This window comes from Nelusetta ayraudi, unplaced genomic scaffold (assembly GCF_046127955.1).
Source record: "Nelusetta ayraudi isolate G7.1 ecotype Tasmania unplaced genomic scaffold, CSIRO-AGI_Nayr_v1 ptg000100l, whole genome shotgun sequence".
Classification (NCBI taxonomy): Eukaryota; Metazoa; Chordata; class Actinopteri; order Tetraodontiformes; family Monacanthidae; genus Nelusetta; species Nelusetta ayraudi.
In genome coordinates, this window is record NW_027466150.1 from 170,756 (window position 1) to 188,986 (window position 18,231).

Here is an 18,231-nt window from a genome sequence, read left to right on the forward strand (position 1 = left end):
TCTCACACTAAATGGCACTACAGAATGTTTTGCTGCCCCTGATTTGTGCACAAGAGACGAAACAGATAATATTTTCTCGTTAACTTTCTTTAATCATTTTTAAACGCAGATTATATTTTCATGAGAGATTGTCTCTGGAGATCTTTCCCAAATTTGATTAAGAACTGTCATTGTACATTTAAAAAATGACTTTAATGTCACACCTCATTTAAATCAGATTAATGATCAACAATGATTCCACATCGTTTCATTATTTTGTTTTGGATCCAGGAGGCTGAGCGTTAGGAAATAAACCACGATTGCCTCACAGAGGAATAAACACAGTAAATTAGAGTAAACCGATTTTTATGTTTATGGAATCACTATGCAAAAGTCATGAAGATTTACTGTGTGAGTTTCCAGGCGATGGGACATTTGCTTCCACCTCACGAGGGGCCGAGCCGCCGATTTACCCGCTTTGTCATCATCTCATTGAGCTGAGAAGAAAAGCCGGAGAGCTTTTCCGAGGTGCGGTTCGGCCTGTTTGCCATTTCAAATTTCCTCCCGCCTCCCGTCCAAAGATTTCATTATTCCCTCGCGGACAATAAAGGCCAATTTGCGTCATTCCATATTTGTGCCGCATAAACCCAGCGACGGCTTTTGTTTAAATACAGAGAGGGTTTCCTCTCTGAATTTAATAAGGCCATTACGAAACCACGGCAGCGGCGAGCCCTGATTAAATTTCAGCCGGGCCGCCACTTCTGAGAGAAATCAAGGGAAACGGGGCGTCCCGGGAAACGTGCATGTCAGACCTTCAAGTGCGAGATTAATCGAGAGACACTTTAACCTCCTTTCTTAAAAAAACAGAAAAAAGAAAAAAGGAAACGTCTCCCTGCGTAAACACATTAAAATTAATCTGTGTTCAGTGTCACTGTGCTCAGAGACGTATTTGCCTTTAAAGGCATTATTCTAAACCATCCCATTAGGCCCGAGTGAGCGCCACTCTGACGAGCGTGCCGCATATTGTTGAGGCAACCTGAGCCGAGCTTAATTTAGCCTCCACCTGCTCTTCAAATAATGCTCATCAAACAGAGCGAGGCAGTGCCTCTCAAAGGACCCATATGCTGCCACTTAATTGTTATCCCGCAGCCCGGTCGACCCACCCTCGCCCACCTACTGTGTTGTGGTGGGGTGGGGGAGGGGTCGGACCCGGGGCAGTTTTGACCAGTAGCACCTGGTCCTGCAGGCAGTCACACACAGCTGCAGAACAAAACCATTAGTGGGTGAATTGCTTCTACAGGTGCTTTACAGACACGCCTCGTGGGCGTGGCCTGGTAAGCCTGTGTGCAATATTTGGAGAAAGAGACAGCGACATCGAGTGGTTACCCATTATCAAATGCAGCATTCAACCTTTCACCCTCTCTCTCCCCAGCTTGCCAGCGAACTACGGTGGACAAGGGTGCTCGAATCACCCTTTTTTCTTCGACTCTTTGTATGTTTGACTCCTGTATTTAAGGCAGTGTTTCTCAAAGTGGGTGGCGCAATTTCATCAAAACAAGACCCCTGAAAGCGTGGCTATTCTCTGCACTTTGTGAGGAGATGGGAGCACAACATAAAGCTGTGTTGTTTCACAGGGAAGCCAGGATGGTGGATGTTACAAAAGTGGTTTGCCAAAAAAAGTGATTTGCACAGCAGAAAAGTGAAAGGAGTATTCTTGTTTAAAAAGTAATGTTCAGGGCATGAAAATTTTTCTTTCTCCAAGGTGGGGTGTGACAGAGAAAGTTTGAGAACCACTGATTTAAGGGCAGTATATTAAGCTTTTACAAATATCCATCCACTTTCAATACCCTCTTCTTCCTGAGCAGGAGCCTCTCCCAGCTGTCATAGGGCGAATGCAGAGTGACACCCTGAAAAAGTCGCCAGTTCATCGCAGGGCCACACAGAGACAAACAACCATCCACACTCACATACACACCTATGGACAATTTATTTGTTTCCAATTCACCTCACATGCATGTTTTTGAAGTGTGGGAGGAAGCCGGAGAACCCGGAGAGAACCCACGCAGACACAGGGAGAACATGCAAACTCCACACAGAAAGGTCCCAGGCCCAGAATTGAACCCAAGACCTTCTAGCTGTGAGGCAACAGCGCTAACCACTGCGTCACCGTGTCACTTTTATAAATATGAAATATAAAATCATTAATCAGGCCAAGTATTACACAGTGGACCTTTAAAGGCTTTGTTGCTCTGACCTTGATGGGATCGTTTGCCTGCAAATTAGAGTTCATCAGTTCCAGGTGGACGGGCAGCACGCTGAGGGATCTTCAACAGTGAGGACGCCCACTTCAGCCGCCCGGCTCAGCAGCACGGACGGCACTCAGAGTTGTGTTCCCTGTGCTGGATGGCTGCGAGCGCTCGCTGAATAATAATGCAGAAAGCCGAGGACAGACAGGAGAAAGTGGGCCAGCAGCAGCAGCAGCAGCAGCAGCAGCTGCGGCTCTGGGATTTGACGAAGCCAAAGAAGTTTGAAGACTCACATTTTTCCATCTTCCAGGGCAGCCGACGAAATGCCAGAAACCCGGACTGATGATTTAATTAGCCCTCGCGGTGGATGCATTTCTAATTGCTGGAAGAACTCTAAACTTTCTCTTGCATGTCAGAGCAGAAGAATGTGTATACAGTGCGTTGTGTTTACTGGAAACTGTTCGATACAGAAACAGAATTTCAGCAGACAACCTCGCCGTGGTGCTAAATTATTGTTTTAATGTCACATGTCTGGGTGTAAAAATGTCACAGTAACAGTTTGCTATAGATACACAATTCTGCAGGAAAGATACAGCGGAACGTGGCAAGACTCGTGCTTTTATTTAAACACACTGACAGTGTTGTATTTATATGACAGTATGACTCACTCAGGGAAGCTTCAGCATCAATTAGAGGGATTGAGAATTTATTTTACGAAGCAAAACCTTTGGCACTAGCAGGGGCCGGTTGTCACGAAAGCCATTGCAGGTCTACCGCAACTGCACATAAGTGAAAATAATTTAAATATATAAATAATTTGCTGTTCACATGGCCTGCGGCCGGGTTTTCGGCACAAAGATTTCCCTTCACGCTGTCGTTGACATGCACAGCCGCCAAAAAAAAAAAAATAGAGTGACTCACAGACTTCCCTCTGCAGGCCGTCCTCGGTGTTTCCTGAACAGCAACCGGCGCAGGAGCGACAGGCTTGGAAATAAAAATGAAAAAAATAGCCTCGCAATTGGAAAAAGCTACGCCAGGAGGACCAGCAGGCAGAGCAGCGGGAGGACGGCGGCCTGCCGGGGGGCTTCAGGCCGCAAGCCGGGCTGAGCTGACCTGGCTGCAGCTGGTCGGGTGAAGATGTACGGGTGGTCCTGCGGAGGAGGAGGAGGAGCAGGGGGAGGAGGGGGAGGAGGAGACACAGTAGCTGCGTTTCCATAACAGTTTTTCGCAAAATAAAAGCAATGTTTCTAAAATTTCGACAAAGTACAATTGCGATTTGCAGGAGTTTCCATTGAATGGTGTGAAGCGCATAAGCCATAATGAAAATGTCATCGAAGTGGCCGAAGACTGAACAGCAGCTCCTACCTCTGGCGGGCAGATGAGTCTGATGGGGTTGGAGAAGCTGCTCACGATCATCTTTTCTCCGTCTGGCTGAAACTTTGCAGAGTTCGGACAAGAAATCAACTTGTAAGAATTTCTTTTTTAACGATATGTTGACTTTTACTTTTTTAAACTAAAAAAATGCAGAAACCCAGCATCTTTTCACCAAAGGACCGCATCTTTTCTTCAAGGTCAAACTTTGTTTCGGCGAACAAACAGGTCACTATCTGCTGCCTCGCAGCCTCAGCACGTTTGGCTGCGTGAACTTTGACCTGCCGTGCGCCATTAACTCCCAGCAGCCGCTCACCATGTTGTTCCACAGGCCCTTGGCCAGCTCCTCGTGCCCCTTTATGGTGAAGTGGAAGCAGTCGTGAGTGAAGAAGGTCATATCGATCTTCCCGTTCTGCACGGGGGACACAAAACATTCGCGGCTGATTTGGGTTCGATCTCTGCGAAAGGTGACCTCGTCTGCTGACAGGTTATTGTTATTGTTTGTTTGTTCTGTTTTGCACACCGGCAGGCGTGGAGGGTCGGCGTGCTTCAGGAAGGGCTGGAGCACCACGGCAAAGTCGTCCTTGAAGAAACGCTTGCTGTTCAGCAACTCCTCAAGTCGTCTCTGAAAACAGAAACGGCATGAAGGCACAACCCAACGCAAGAGCAACAGTGGGTTGGTTGAGACGTTGCGATGCAAAACTGTACCTGGAACTCAAGATTGACCTCAATCAGCTCCCGTAGCTCGGGCGACCTGGGGAATGGCTCAATCAGACACGGGCAGAAAGACCTGCACGAACGACATAGACAGCATGAACGGATATTTGCATACCTAGCCCTCTGTTTACAGCCTCTCATGAAAGTCAACCTCATTGCCTTTTGAAAATTATAATTTGTTTGGAAGGGGATAAAAACAAAGCAGGAACAAGGATCAAAGGATTTATGTCCCTGAGCCAAGGCCATATACAGTACATATACTGTATATATACAGTATACATATACAGTATATATACATACAGTAAATATACCTATATATAGATGGATAGATATCTATATGTATGAGCTGCACTTTGCAGGCCTACAGTGCTGTGTCAGACATCGATTCTAAAGGGCAGTGAGGGATAAACGCTCGGGCGCTCACCTCTGGAGCAGGCACCCGGGGGTGGGCTTCTGCACCTCCCTCAGAGTCTGCATGGGCAGGATCTGGACAACATTAACGATCATACGAGGGACCTGAAGCATGGACAGGACGCTGCAGTGACCACAGTCCAGCACATTCCAAGGAAAAACATGCGTCTCGCCCCTCGCTGCTTCGTTACCTCGTTCATGAGCATTTCCAACGAGACGGTCATGTAGTGGATGAAGTTGTCCACAGAGAAGAGACCCTGGAGAAGGAGGAGAGGAGGCAGGGGATGGATCACTTCTGGGGCCATTGAAGGGGAAAGTGAACGATGAGGGCAGACCTTGTCTTTGCAGTAGTCGCAGATGTCGTTCATGCCCATGAGAATAGTCAGAAGCTTCCAGTCCTCCTCAAAGTTCAGACCCTGCAGGAGGGAGGAGACAGCAGAGGTCCACGAAAACACGAGCACGTGACCGTCAGGAGATCCCAGTGAGTTGGTTTTTAAGCTTTAAAAGGCAACATTCACCTTTTTGTCCCCTTTGTTTGTTCAGCTTTGTCTGTACTTTCCTCTTTGAGCAAAATTGACTTGACCATTGTTTTGTAAGAATAGCCTGTCTGTGAATGCTCTCGACATAATAAATGTCCATCCTCGTCTTTCATTTTTTTTCTTCAGAGAATTTGAGTTGAAACCGACAGCTCTGGAAAGTTCGGCCCTTAGTGATGTCAGAAAGAGTACCAATATCCCTCCCAGGTTAATTACTCGCCCGCCTTTTGAGGACGTCTTGTTTTTGTCTCCTTCTAAACATGCGGAAGGCATAGCAAAGCATCGGGAGGCTAAAAACAAACATTTTAGTGGGAAGGCTGTAAACAGAGGGCTAAATATGCTGTCTTCTGGTTAATAAAATGAGCCAGGTTGCTCAACTGATGTCCAGGATAATAAAACACTTTGAGCTTTAGTTTGTGTGAAACTCACTATTTATATATAATATTAAATGTCATTATCTCAGTCATCATTGCACTGTTAGTGTATTTACGACAACACGGCATGTTACTGCACCTCATATCCTGTCATGGTGTCGATCAGGTGCCTGGTCTGTCCGGGGAGGTTGCTGAAAAAAGTCAGAAGAGCAACATCTTTCCAAGCATCGTTCAGAGTTCACGAGTTCGCCGCAAAACCAGCCCAACAAGACATCCCTCAGTTTAAGCACGTGTTCCGTCTTTACAATGTGTTGTGTCCCGTCACCGCCAGGTTGAAGCCCGTCTCGCTGATGTGGGCCTGCATGCCGTGAACCGTCTTGCCGGCGGCAGCGCCGATCACTTTAGGATTAAACAGCTTGATGATATCTGGAGTAGCAGCAGGTGGGGAAAGGAAAAAAAAGTGAACAATTTGTATGCAGATTCAGAGGTGTTGTGAAAATCCGAGATATCGTCTTGGAATTGAACATCTTACTTGCCAACGTTATAACGTCTTCAAATGAGCCGTAGCCTCCGATACTGCAGGATGAAAAGGCAATACTATTAAAAAGAAGCTTAAAAAAAACAAACATATTTTTTTTTTAAAGGTGGGTTGCAAACAGAGGGCTAAATATGTTGCTTTCTGGAGATCCATTCAGCTTATTGTATAATTAAGTGTATTGGAGTCTGAGTGAGTGAGTGAGGACTTGACATGGACACGTTTTGGCATGACTGAAAATGTCAATGTTGACATTACGATGCAACTCGAAGTGTCTCTGGTTGTTAAACATATTTTGCTCTTTGACAAACCAGCAATTGCAGGTTGTTGTTGCGTTTTTGTGAGTTTTTTCACCTCCACGACACATGGCGAAACTCGATGGGGATCCCGAGGACGGTGGTGGCGTTGGCGCCGATGCCAGTCTGAAGGGGGGGGAAACACAGCAGAACTGGTGTTTCAGAATCAAACCCACTGGCATCAGCAAGCATCAACAGCATATATGAAACTAGCGTGCGGGTATACAGCCTGCAAAATTCTACAGGCTTCAAAGCTATTAATTATCTAATGAATCGTGAGGGGCAAAAGCACTCCGTCCGCAGGGGTTCGCCATGAATATTTCAGCACATTTTCCATCACAAGCCAAGACCAGCGGGACACCTACTGTCAGGGAATCCCCCAAGGCGGCAATGATTTTTATATCCGCTGCCTTGACGAGTTCAACTGGGCCGGAGGGAGACAATAATTAGACGGGACGTAAGTTCAAACAGTTCAAACGGTTGGAGGGGATTTGTGGCGAGGACGTGCGGGCGGACCTGAGGAAGGGACAGAGGGAGAGGGATTCATGTCCGGGCAGCGGAACGCAGGGTGTTTGAAGCCGACCGGCCGCGTTTTCTCCGGGAACTCCTGAAAATAGACACAACCTCCGTCAAGGCCTTTTGCCACAATAAATCCATTTATAGAACAAGCCAACTTAATGATCCAATGAACAATATTTATATGGGTATACTGCGAAAAATTTAAATGACTGTATTGTTTGGTAAAAACTGGTACTTATATTAACATAAGCAGTCCCACTGTCACTAACTTTACCCAGAAAAGTTACCCTGAACGTGGAGATTGAACACCGACATGGAAACTCATGAAGGAAGATGTTGAAAATCATTCAAGACAGCAGAGGACACCAGGATATGATCGGCTTGTCTTCAGGTCAGAAATCACGCTTGAAAACTGTTGCAGTACTTCAGCCTACCACCAGGCGCTACTAAATCTTACACACTTGGACCTTTAACCTTCAGCTAATGACTCAGACTCAGACTTTTATTATGTCATTTAAAACATTCACTTTCCAGTGCACATTAAAAGTGAAATTTCCATGCGGCGACTGCACCAACAGACAATGGCAGAACAGACAGAACAGAACTACTAATACCATGTGCCTCGTGAAGCAAAATACATGTCGCAGTAAAGTGCAACAAGAGCATATAAGTTAAAGTGCAATGAAATGACTGTACGTAGTGCAGGTATTGTGTATGTAGAGGTGTGTGTGTGTGTGTGTGTGGTGACAAGAGCTTTTCATGAGAGACAAGCAGGAGTCAGCAGTACCTGGTTGAGGGCCTCCTTGCTGAGGTGACGTATGCCCTCCTCATACTCCGACCACCAGTCGTTACCTTGGAGAAGAGGATTGCTTTTCAAAATAAGTCATTTCAGAGCCACTTTACCGGCACGTCGCCATTTACTGGAGACACTCCATGTCGCCGCCAGAGCTTCAGGATTCCGATATTCTTCAACTCACCGGTTTTGAGTATTGAAAGCCTCCCCACCCCACCCTACGCTACAGGGTGCCCCCAGTACAGGGGGCACCCAGCCCCACATGCGCTCTACCCCCCACCCCCCACTTGCTTGTTCCAGCACTTACCTTTGACAGAGCGGGGTGTGAGCACGCACGTTGCCACGGTGATCCAGAGCCACTCCATAGTACGAAGCCTACGTGCCAGTCAATGGGTCACCCCCGGCCGAGGGGCTCGCACATAGTGATGCCGGGTTTTCACAGTGCCGATGCTTTGTCTCCGCCGCCCCTCTCCATTTCTAAAGCTGAGTGACGGCCGCCGGCTCCAGTGAGCGCGCTCAGTGTCGGCCGCAACACAATGGCTGCGTTGCAACAACACGGATTGGGGAGTTTTTAAAAGGTACCACCACACTGATGTCCAGCCCAAACTCCACCAGAATTTGGAGAGGTCTGACTTTTAAATATTTAGAAACTGTCAACCAGGCTGTAAACAGAGGGCTAAATATGCATTTCATTGGAGATCCGAAAGTTTTTTTTTAAGATAAATAACTACGATATTCTACTTAATTTCAGAAGATGAACTAAAATCTATAATGGTACGTAACGAAAACAAATTTCTATTTAAAATAACCATTTAGAGCTTCTGTTAAACATCCAGATATCATTTATTTCCTTATCAAACTGGTCCAGTTCCTGGAGAAAAAATGCAGTCCTCTCACCAGCTTTCAACAGTGTTTCATACAAGTTCCACCGTGAGGATGCCGTCCCTTTAAACAGTTCAGCGCAACTGCTGATCTCGCCACAAATAACATGATACTCTCTTTTTTCTTTTTTTTTTTTTGCTTTACACTTCATGCAGTTGGCAAACTTTTGTTCATTTTCACCAAGGACAAACATTCTGCCGGACAACAGCGCCACCTGTGGCTAAAAGCCAGAGAAGTGCCACTTTGCTTTTTTTTTTTTTCTTATTAAATTTTTTTCAATAAATACCGTCAGGCCTGTTCTGGTCTTCACTGCTTCATTAAGGGTTAGGAAGGTGAAGGCTGAGCGCAGAGCTCCGACTTCTTGCCGAGTAGGTGGAAATCCTTCCAACAGCTCGAGTCGTGTTACCAAGCAACAAACATTAAAATTATGATTAAAAAAAAAAAAAAAAAAAATGCTCCGAGGGGAGAAACGTTTCAGAGCGCGGAGGTGCAGCACTGTGTGTGCTGTGGCTGCTCCACTTTTCTCACTCGGTTAACACAGAACGTCGACCAAGTCGAACAAACAGAAACCAGCAGACTGACGCCAAGTGAAGGAGGGATATCAGCATTTCTCTCTTTTCGCCTTTTTTGGCCTTTATTCTTTTTTTTTTTTTGCTGTTTGGAAAGCCAGCGCACTTCTGCGTCCGCTCTGCTCGAGGGAGTTTAGTGGAAGGACTTCAAGGCAGGTTCTGCATGGAGGACTTTCAGCGGCAGCTCTGCTCCGACTCCTCATTATACCTGTGAGTGCGCGAGTAAAAAACGTCTGAGATGTGTGCCTAACTATAAAATTAATATTTTAATTCAGCCTATCAATTGCTCTACACTTTGAAAAGCTTTCTTCCTTTCACAGCGATTGCAAGAAGGATCTCTGTCCTGCGAGCCAGGGGCAAATAAGGAGCAAAAGAAACAAAATATTAAAAAGAAGCTAAAAGAAACTGAAGCTTTTTTTTCTCACCCGGCAAAAAAAAAAAAATCTGAAATTCAGTTGCAGATGACAACAGAAAACACTTCCTTTCTCTTGGGCAACAAAATCAGAGCAAAAAGAAAAAGTTAAATTAAGAGTCAACATCTTCCTCCCTGAATTTATTTCTATAGAATTTCTTAGTTTTAAATTAAGATTGAAGCAGTTTGTAAATGTACAGGAAAAAGGAGGAGGGGGAGGGTGAGAGGAGACTAACAGAGCATCAGAGCCCCTACCCCCAAATACGATCAATCACTCGGGGGAACAATAAGCCTTTTCCGACGGCCGCCTCCCTCAGCGCAGATTTCGTGATTCAACTGGTCACCGTTTCCTGAGTCCGAGGAAGTCGAGCCTTGCCGTCCTTTCGAAGCGCAGTTCAGCAGCATCGTTCCCACCGCGCCCCCCCTCACAACTGCCCTACGGTCGACCAGCTTGTTTAAAATGAACAGAAGGGGAGTGGGGAGGGATTGTGAGGCCACGTGCATCGGCAGCTTTCAGCGCAGGGCGTGGGAGAGGAGCGCCACCTGCTGCATGGAGGCTCTCGTTTGTCTTTTTCGCTGCCCCTCCTCCCGTCGCTCCGTCCGGCTTCCTCTCACTGCTGCTGGTGCCCTTCGTCCTCGTCTTCGTCGTCGTCGTCTTCTTCTTCTTCTTCCGCCCGGGTGGGTTCCTCCGGGGCGTGAGCTTCAGCCCGCGCCTCCTCCTGGGCCTGTAGCCGCTCCTGTGGCGGCCTGGGGGGAGGAGGCGGGGGGCCGGCGGCGGCGGCGGGCGGGCGAGGAGGGAGGATGATCTGGTGCTGCCGCTGCCTGTAGGCGATGACGGTGCCCAGCAGCAGGGCGATGACAGTCATGAGGTAGAGGTCCCACTCGGGGCCCAGGAGCTGGTCCAGGTCCACCTGAGTCACCAGCTCATTCACCTGGCAGGAGCAGGAGTCACACCACACAGACATGGAATCAATTGCAAGTCATATTTATACACGCCTGGAGGACGACTTTCTGGTTTCTAGTTGGAAAAAAAAAAGAGAGATTTTTTTTCAATAAAAACTGACAATAGCTGCATGTGTCAGTATCAAAAAAAATATCTGCCATATGTGGCAAGATTTTTATTCCGGCCTGCTGAAAGAAAAAAATCGATTCTTTTGTTTTTTTGATAAGCACATCCAAAGGAAAACCAAAAAATATTTTATGGGAACAGGAACTTCAAAAACGTGGTCAAAAAACTGAACCAAAGATTTAGTATCTTCCACCTGCGCCGACGCGTAACCACACGACCTATATATCCACCTGCCACACACAACACGGCAAACTTTACTGGCTTAGTGAATTTTATACGCATATTCGCTTCGTGCCAAGTGTGTACAGGAAAAATTCACATTTTCGCGTCGATTATTTGCTTCGCTTCGCCTAGTGGCCAGTGTGTAAGGGGCCTTGAGAATGAAGCAGGCGGTACTCACATTGAGATCTTGCAGGTACTGCGTGGTGTAAATGAGGCCCAGTTTGCACAGAGCCAGGAAAACGGGGACCTGGGCGTCAGGACTGGCTTCTGCAGCCATGTCGTAGAAACGCTTGGCAAGATGGATGTCCTGCACATGAAACAGAAGAAAGGAGGGCGGAGGGAGCATTCTGAGTCAGCTGCTGATTTGTATTCTGATTTATTAAGAACATGTAAAGTGCCCTTGCCGACCACCATCCCACCTGTTTGATGCCCAAGCCCTTCTCGTGCATGTAGCCCAGGTTGAACATGGCCTGGGCGCTGTGCTGCTGCTCCGACGCCAGCCTGTAGTGGATGACCGCCGTCTCGTAGTCCACGTCGGTGCCGTAGCCGTAGAAGTGGTAGTCGCCCAGTTTGATTCTCGCCACGGTGTAACCTGGAAGTTAAAAAAAGAAAAGAAAAAGAATGTCTCATCTTTTGCACTGCAGTTACCTTGGAAATGCTGCGTGCCTCAGATGAAAGCAGTGCAGTGAATTAAGAGTCCGGACTGACTCACCTTGTGCTGCAGCTCTGGTCCAGTGGAGCAAAGCGCGAGGGTAGGTCTCGTTCTCGCTGAAGAGCTTTGCACCTTCTGTTCGATTTGCAGCAAAGAGGAATAAAGAAGCAAATAAAACGATGTGGCTGGGAGACATCGACCTTTTGTCATTTTCAGTTCTTTTCCTTGACGATCATCTTTTCTTACTCTGGTCCAGGATGAAGGCCACGTTGCTCTGAGCCACCTCGTAGCCCTGCTCGGCCAGCAGCAGGTACTGGACCAGCGCGGCGTCCGCCTCGCCCTCCTTGAAGCTGCCGTAGGCCGTCATGAGGCGCTCCGACCAGCGGCCGCGCTCGCACACGTTCTTGAAGAGCTGAGAAACCCGGAACGGAGGTTGCGCAGTGTGACGAGACGGTGAAATAAAGACACATTGACCAAGACAAACGGCGAGCGACGCTCTCACCTCAACGGCGGTGGGGCAGGAGCGCATCACGCCGGTGCCGGTGGCGTGCATCTGCGCCAGGTTGTAGAAGGCCAGGACGTGGCCGGCCTGCGAGGCCAGGTTGAAGAACTTGAGCGCCTGCTTGTAGTCGCGCTTCACGCCGATGCCATCTAGGATTTGCAGTGCAGAAAAAGAGCGAACGAGGAAAATTGTTGACTGGGGGCCTTGAGGACAAGGCCGCACAGGTGCAGCATGAGGCCTTGAACACTCACTGTAATACATGGTGCCCAGCTGCAGCTGTCCATCTACCAGGCCCTGCTCCGCTGCCTTCTGGAAGAATTTCAGCGCCAGCTCGTAGTTCTGAGGACACAGATGCAGAGTTGCAGACGGCCGATCTGACTCCACGAGGGCGAGCACGACTAGCTGTCAGCTGCTTCACTTTAATGAAACTTTTTGGAATCTTTCTTTACCACTTGGACTCCCCGTCCGTAGAGGTAGGCCATGCCCAGGCCACTCTGTCCAACTGGGTTACCCTGGAAATAAAAAGTCAAAAAGTCAATAAAAATCTGTTAACGCCGAGCTTAACTTTTAGCCAAGCTATCAAAATGTGTCACACATGAGAAAAGCTACGCATTCTCACCAAGTCTGAGGCTTTCTTGAAGTACTGCAGAGCGGTTTCATTGTTCTGAGGGAGGAAGTCGCTGCCTTCGGAGTACATCTGAAGGACAAAAAGATCCATGTCTCTGTTTTTTGTACAACACAAAAGCCTGCAAAGCCATCCCAGAGCATTTTTCAGCCCGCTATCCTTATTCCAAACCATCAAACTGCCGCCCTCGACTCGAATTCCACTCACTTTGCCGAGGAAAGCCATGGCGTGCGTGTTGCCTGCGTTGGCAGCCTGGGTGAAGTAGTCGTACGCCCTCTGGTGTCCAAGGAGGAGCAAAAAATATGTGGTGTTGAGCGAATCAGTTTCAGGAAATGAACGGCTCAAGGTTAGAGAGAGAGATTGGACAGATGGTCACCTGATGATTCTGCTCTACTCCTCTTCCTCCATGAAGATGTAGCTGACCCAGGCCCACCTGTAAACAGTTGTTCCATTTATCATTTATTTATTACAATTACTCATTTAAAAAAAAAAAAAAAAAAGTCAGTTCCATTTTTTTTAACCTGTGCTTGCACATCCCCCTTCTCAGCCAGGAACTGATAGTACTGAATCAAGTCCTCCTCCAACATGCCACTGGTGGATCCCGGGGTCTCCACCTCATCCAGCAGCCTGACCCTCTGCACCGCTGAGCCGCCTGTCAGGGACACCTCGCTGGCCACTGGAGGCCGAGATGGTGGAGGAGAATCAGAGGAAGAAAGAATGAAACAAAAACACATAACTCCTCCCCTGTATGATGAGATCATCACGACTGAGAGTTTGTGAGAGAACCGCAGGGATGCTCACCCTGATTCGCTACGAATTTGTAGTGTGTGAGAGCCGACTCGCAGCTCTGCGGGACACCGACGCCGCCCCAGTATCTGTATCCCTAATCGAGCAAGAAGCAGAGATGTCATTTTTTAATTCCCCCTCTAAATAATCATTACTCGGCTGAAAATTAAACTCGTCTCACCAGGATCATGTGAGCGACCGCGTTCCCACCAAGGGCACCAAAGGTGTAGTAAACCAAGGCCTGAGGACAAGGAAGCGCCGACAACTGACAATCATTATTCAAGGTTACATAACAAAGATCGATAATCAAAGTGTATTTATAGAAAAACAAACAAATGACCTTCGCCTGGCTGGAGTTCACTCCGAGACCTGCAGCATATAAAAAGCCAAGAGCCTGTCGGGGAAAAAGACCAACGGCAGAAATATCAGACATCAGAATGATGTCAGTTTTGTTTTTTTGTTTTTTTTTCTTTTTCATAATCAATCTAGAAATTATTATGCAACACCAGCCGGGTACCATTTGAGCTTTGGGCGAGCCATCCACTGCAAGCTTCTCAAACATTTCTCGAGCCTTGGTGACGTTCTGGCTCATGTAGTCTCCGAACAGCAGGGCGTACGCCACCTTCTCCTGGGCCCTCTGGTGGCCCTTCTCCGCAACTTTCAACAGTTTCTCGTACAACCTGGAAGCAGTTGGGGAAGCACAAGTGATGCAGGTCAGGCCCGAGTGACACAGTTAGAATGGGAGAGAAGAGGTGAGGCAAAGTGTGCCCAAAAACAAACAGTGTTGTGACGCATAAAGCAAATAAAGTAATAAAGTAAATAGTCCTGTAGAAGTAAAGCCAATGTTGGAAAGATTTGCCTACATGCAGTTATTTCATAATACCACCTTTCTTTAAGCCTGAGGAAATTTAAAATAATATTTGCACACAGAACTGCTGGCTTTAGGACACTTCTATTTTCATTGTGCAGAAAAAAAACAAAAAATGTTTTCCTTGTTAAGTTAATTAGGCCTTTCAGTTCAACACTATAACTGTACTCCTCTCTACAAGAAAATAGGATATTCTTCCCTCTGGCTGATTGACAGTTACATCAACTTGCCAACAACAAAATCCAAATTCATTTTCACACATAGACAAAGTCCTCAGGACAAGCAGGTAAAGCCAGGGAGCGGGAACTCACTCCCTCTTCTGGGTCCTCCTGGTGGTGGTGTTGAGCATCCTCACGACGGTCTGGTACTGCTCCTCAGCCTCCTCCGCCTGCAGCCTCTGCTGTGCCTGCTCCTCCGCTGAGACAGAAAGCAAATGGGCCAATGAGAACACGAGAACAAGAAAGAGCCATTAAAATTGAATTGGAACACTATGCGCGAATGCATGGATGCATACACGATTGTATGCATTAACTAAATAAATGTATTAAGTTAGCGCTATGCATTCTTACTGCTTGATATGATCAAGTCTGACGCAAAAAGATTCTATTCTGAATGAACAATAAAATCCTCAAGCTAGTTTGCACACTTGCTCTGAGGCTCTTTTAGCATTGTGACGCTCCAGTTGAACACTCACTCTCACAGAAGCCCCATTTCTTGTCCAGGTCGTAGTCGTAAGTTGTGGCGCACCACAGGCGTCCGTCCCCTCTCCCATCAGTGGTACAGTCCCAGTATTCGTTCTTCTGGAAGAGGAATGGGAAGATGCAAGGCTCTCCATGAGCTGTGCCTCCATTTACCACTGGAACTATTGGAGGTGGGGGGAAATATTGGTAAAAAATTAGTTGTAGATAAATGATTAAAGCTAAGACAAGAAGACAAGGAAAACACACCGCCGGCACATTTTAAGCGCCAGCTGAATAATATACTCGTACTAACACCTGGAGCAGTGCTAACAACCCCCCCCCCAAGTAAAATGATGTAACCCTGAGCAAGCAACGCCACAGGTGCAAAAGCGCCGATAATTTCCCTAGGGGTTTAATGATAATCCAGGCTGCTGCGGCTCCTCCAAACCACAAACTCCTTGCAGCCGGCTGAACTGAAAACAGGTTCAGAAACAGTCCAAGATGCGCAATCACATCTTAGACGGAGACGCGGCTCGGCAATCCCAGCAGCTCGTGACGCGAGACAAACACGAAACCAAAACGCTGGTGCCGAGTCGGTGAAGCTTGACAGGCAGCTACCAACGCTGTACAGTATTTAAAATACTACAAGAAGAAAAAAAAAATAGCCGATGTGTCATTTTCAGAGCAGAGAACAAACTGTTTGGAAATGAAGCAGCTCTCTAAGCAGGTTTACAAGAACATCAAGTTGCCTTCAACCTGTTCCTCCCACTGTGCTCCAGTGTATACAGTTTCTACAACTTAAGATAAAACTTGTAACTGTTCCTTCCTACCCTCTCTGGGCTTCTCCTCAACCGGAGGCGGCTGATCAGGCAGATCCTCCTTTTTCTCTCCCTCCAGCCCTTCATCTGGCGTCCGTTCCTCCTCCTCCTCCTCCTCCTCCAGCAGCTCCGAGACCGGGGGGCTCGATGTCAAGGTGTCGCCGGCCGCGGCCCCCGGTATCTGCAGAACATCTTCCTCCTCAGATTCCGGGTCGTGGTACGACTGCAGAGATTTACAAAGACGTTCAAAATGAAGACAAGACGGGAATCCCTGGCCTAGCGTGTAAGAGTTTATTAAAAAGGGTGGAGGCAATGTTGGTGGAGTTTTTAGGCTGTAATAAAGAGAAAATAATCTTGTGGAATCTGCATATTTTATAGATTATTAATTTTCCAAAACAAATTTTAGATGTCCAGAAAATTGCAACAGTTTGCTCTCTGTGTGCAGCGTCCAGCTAGAATTCTGGGCTAAAGCTTCTTGTTAAAAAAAAAAAAAAAAAATGCTGTGTTGGACGATGGGAAGGTACTCGCAAGACAAAACAGACTAACATACTCCTGGCTGACTGTTATCAGTGATGAAGGGGTGGGACAGGTATGCCATTTATGACGCCACAAAGGGCACTGTCTGTTTTGTACACACTCTCTGACAAGTAGAGCAAGACAACATTTCTAATTTCTGGGGAGATTAACAGGCCGGATGCCAATATTGGAAAATATTTGCGCAATCTCAACATTTTATTTTCATAGCATGGCACCTTTAAATGGCACAAGAGACTGGCACGTGTCGTATTGAACCCACAAACAAGATGACAGAGTATGTTGGTAAATAACACCCGGCACACGCAATTTTCCCAATTTAAGTTGACTTGAAACATGTCAAATGACTTATCACGTACCTTCAACTCTGGGCTGTCATTCCCGTGTGCTCCTTCATCTGAAAAGGGTACAAACGGGAACTCAAAATAAACAAACCCGTTCGCTTAGTAGACAGCTGTAGGTGCGTTCATATTCAAAAATGTACAACTACAAACTGACACTCACCGGCTGCTGTTCTTTTGACGAAGACAAACAGGGCGAGAACTAAAATGAAAAACGTCGCTGAAGTCCTCAACCGCCTCGTATGGCCCATCATTGACGAGCTAGTCAAACTATCTGCTATCAGCTGTAGCCGCTGCTTTTACTATCGCTCAACATTCAGCTGCACTGGCGTGACACGACGCTGCGTAGCACAAACACGCCACTCCTGAAAGTATCGAGATGATATTCTACACGCCAACTTAATGTGTGGTGGCCGCAGTTGTAGGGCAGCCTGGCGAATTCCACTGCAAAGCTGCCGTAGACTGAATGACGTGAGCTAGCAGGCTCGCGCTAGCTCATGGAACATGGCAAGCGCAAAAGAACGGCCAAACGCCGCTTTGCCCGACGGAGAAGTACTTCCTCAAACCGGGGGCGAGTTTCCGGCTACGCGTGCACGTTCTTAAACATCCAAGTATGGACGTAAATTATAAAAGAAAGGAGTGCCTTTGATCTAAATCGCCCGGGTACTTCTTCTTCTTAGCTACGTTAAGACCCCCCCCAACTACTGCTCGGCACTTCCTATTATCGCCGCTGGACCAATCACAGAGGGCTCTGGATGACAGTTGCCAATGAGAGACTGGTGTATACGTGTCGGCAAATCATGTGCGTACACAATTATATATCGACTTGGTGGGTTGGTCCACGACACCAAAACATTATCTCAGGGGTTTGAGCTTCATTGGCTGTCCATTCTGGTTAGTGTGAATATAGCGTTGCGGTGTTGACAGAGGTGGTTATTAAAATTATTTGTGTTTTTTATTTTTTAAAGGGGGCGTTATTTATTCAGCTGATAATTTCATATAGCAATTAATGAATCTGCAATTCTTCTGAAATAATCTAATGTTTATAGTTGTAAAATAAAACTTGAGTGAGAGTCGGAAGGGGGGATGGTGGTGGAGGACATAAGTTAACAGACATGAAACTTTCCATATGATAAATACACCACTGCTGACAGGTGAAATGGGCCAAATGAGTTTGTCTTGTTGAGAAGCAAACGGAGACTTTCCGTTTGCTTCTCAACATGGACTTATCCAGTGTGTCCTTGTGCAGAAATCACCCAGGTATTATATGAGGGAGTGTCATCTCCAAAGTTCAAGAGTCGGCATTTTGTCAACAAGGTGTATGACAATACCTGCATGTTTATTTACAGACTGATTAGGCTATCGTTTCATAGCAGTCGACAAAAACAAGACATTCACAGTAAAAATGAGGACATGCGTCTGCAAGTAAATCAAGTCTCTCGTTTTAAAAGACATTTGCTGTTCACACTTCCATCACAGAAGCATCAGCTAAGA

General features: G+C 47.0%; 2 protein-coding genes across 2 annotated transcripts; both read right to left on the reverse strand.

Moving 5' to 3' along the window:
* Nucleotides 1–2,827: 2,827 nt before the first annotated feature.
* LOC142902978 (phospholipase B1, membrane-associated) lies at nt 2,828–8,446 on the reverse strand. Its single transcript, XM_076048348.1, has 16 exons — nt 8,085–8,446; nt 7,772–7,836; nt 6,982–7,072; nt 6,831–6,889; nt 6,524–6,591; nt 6,167–6,210; nt 5,940–6,060; nt 5,774–5,825; nt 5,060–5,140; nt 4,916–4,981; nt 4,738–4,829; nt 4,305–4,386; nt 4,120–4,221; nt 3,913–4,008; nt 3,591–3,662; nt 2,828–3,376 (listed from the first exon to the last, which is right to left on the reverse strand). The coding sequence occupies exons 1-16, from the start codon at nt 8,140–8,142 to the stop codon at nt 3,254–3,256; spliced, it is 1,272 nt and encodes a 423-aa protein (XP_075904463.1). The 5' UTR covers nt 8,143–8,446; the 3' UTR covers nt 2,828–3,253.
* A 1,322-nt stretch (nt 8,447–9,768) lies between these two features.
* sel1l (SEL1L adaptor subunit of SYVN1 ubiquitin ligase) lies at nt 9,769–17,458 on the reverse strand. The gene is made up of 21 exons (XM_076048344.1): nt 16,901–17,458; nt 16,756–16,793; nt 15,875–16,085; nt 15,059–15,226; nt 14,676–14,781; nt 14,014–14,176; nt 13,837–13,890; nt 13,678–13,737; nt 13,512–13,593; nt 13,232–13,386; nt 13,087–13,143; nt 12,918–12,986; nt 12,705–12,782; nt 12,535–12,597; nt 12,337–12,424; nt 12,086–12,234; nt 11,830–11,995; nt 11,644–11,718; nt 11,351–11,523; nt 11,110–11,238; nt 9,769–10,572 (listed from the first exon to the last, which is right to left on the reverse strand). Exons 1-21 carry the CDS (start codon nt 16,989–16,991, stop codon nt 10,252–10,254), a joined length of 2,496 nt encoding a protein of 831 aa, XP_075904459.1. The 5' UTR covers nt 16,992–17,458; the 3' UTR covers nt 9,769–10,251.
* Nucleotides 17,459–18,231: the final 773 nt, after the last annotated feature.

What these genes read in the sequence shown, in the direction of transcription:
- LOC142902978 (XM_076048348.1), bottom strand. Translation starts at nt 8,142, where the DNA reads ATGGAGTGGCTCTGGATCACCGTGGCAACGTGCGTGCTCACACCCCGC. An exon ending in GCAAGGAGGCCCTCAACCAG is followed by an intron (nt 7,073 to 7,771) that starts GTACTGCTGACT and finishes GTCTATTTTCAG; the next exon opens with GAGTTCCCGGAGAAAACGCG. An exon ending in AGGTCAATCTTGAGTTCCAG is followed by an intron (nt 4,222 to 4,304) that starts GTACAGTTTTGC and finishes TTCTGTTTTCAG; the next exon opens with AGACGACTTGAGGAGTTGCT.
- sel1l (XM_076048344.1), bottom strand. Translation starts at nt 16,991, where the DNA reads ATGATGGGCCATACGAGGCGGTTGAGGACTTCAGCGACGTTTTTCATT. An exon ending in ACGGACGGGGAGTCCAAGTG is followed by an intron (nt 12,425 to 12,534) that starts GTAAAGAAAGAT and finishes CTGTGTCCTCAG; the next exon opens with AACTACGAGCTGGCGCTGAA. An exon ending in AGTACCTGCAAGATCTCAAT is followed by an intron (nt 10,573 to 11,109) that starts GTGAGTACCGCC and finishes TGCTCCTGCCAG; the next exon opens with GTGAATGAGCTGGTGACTCA.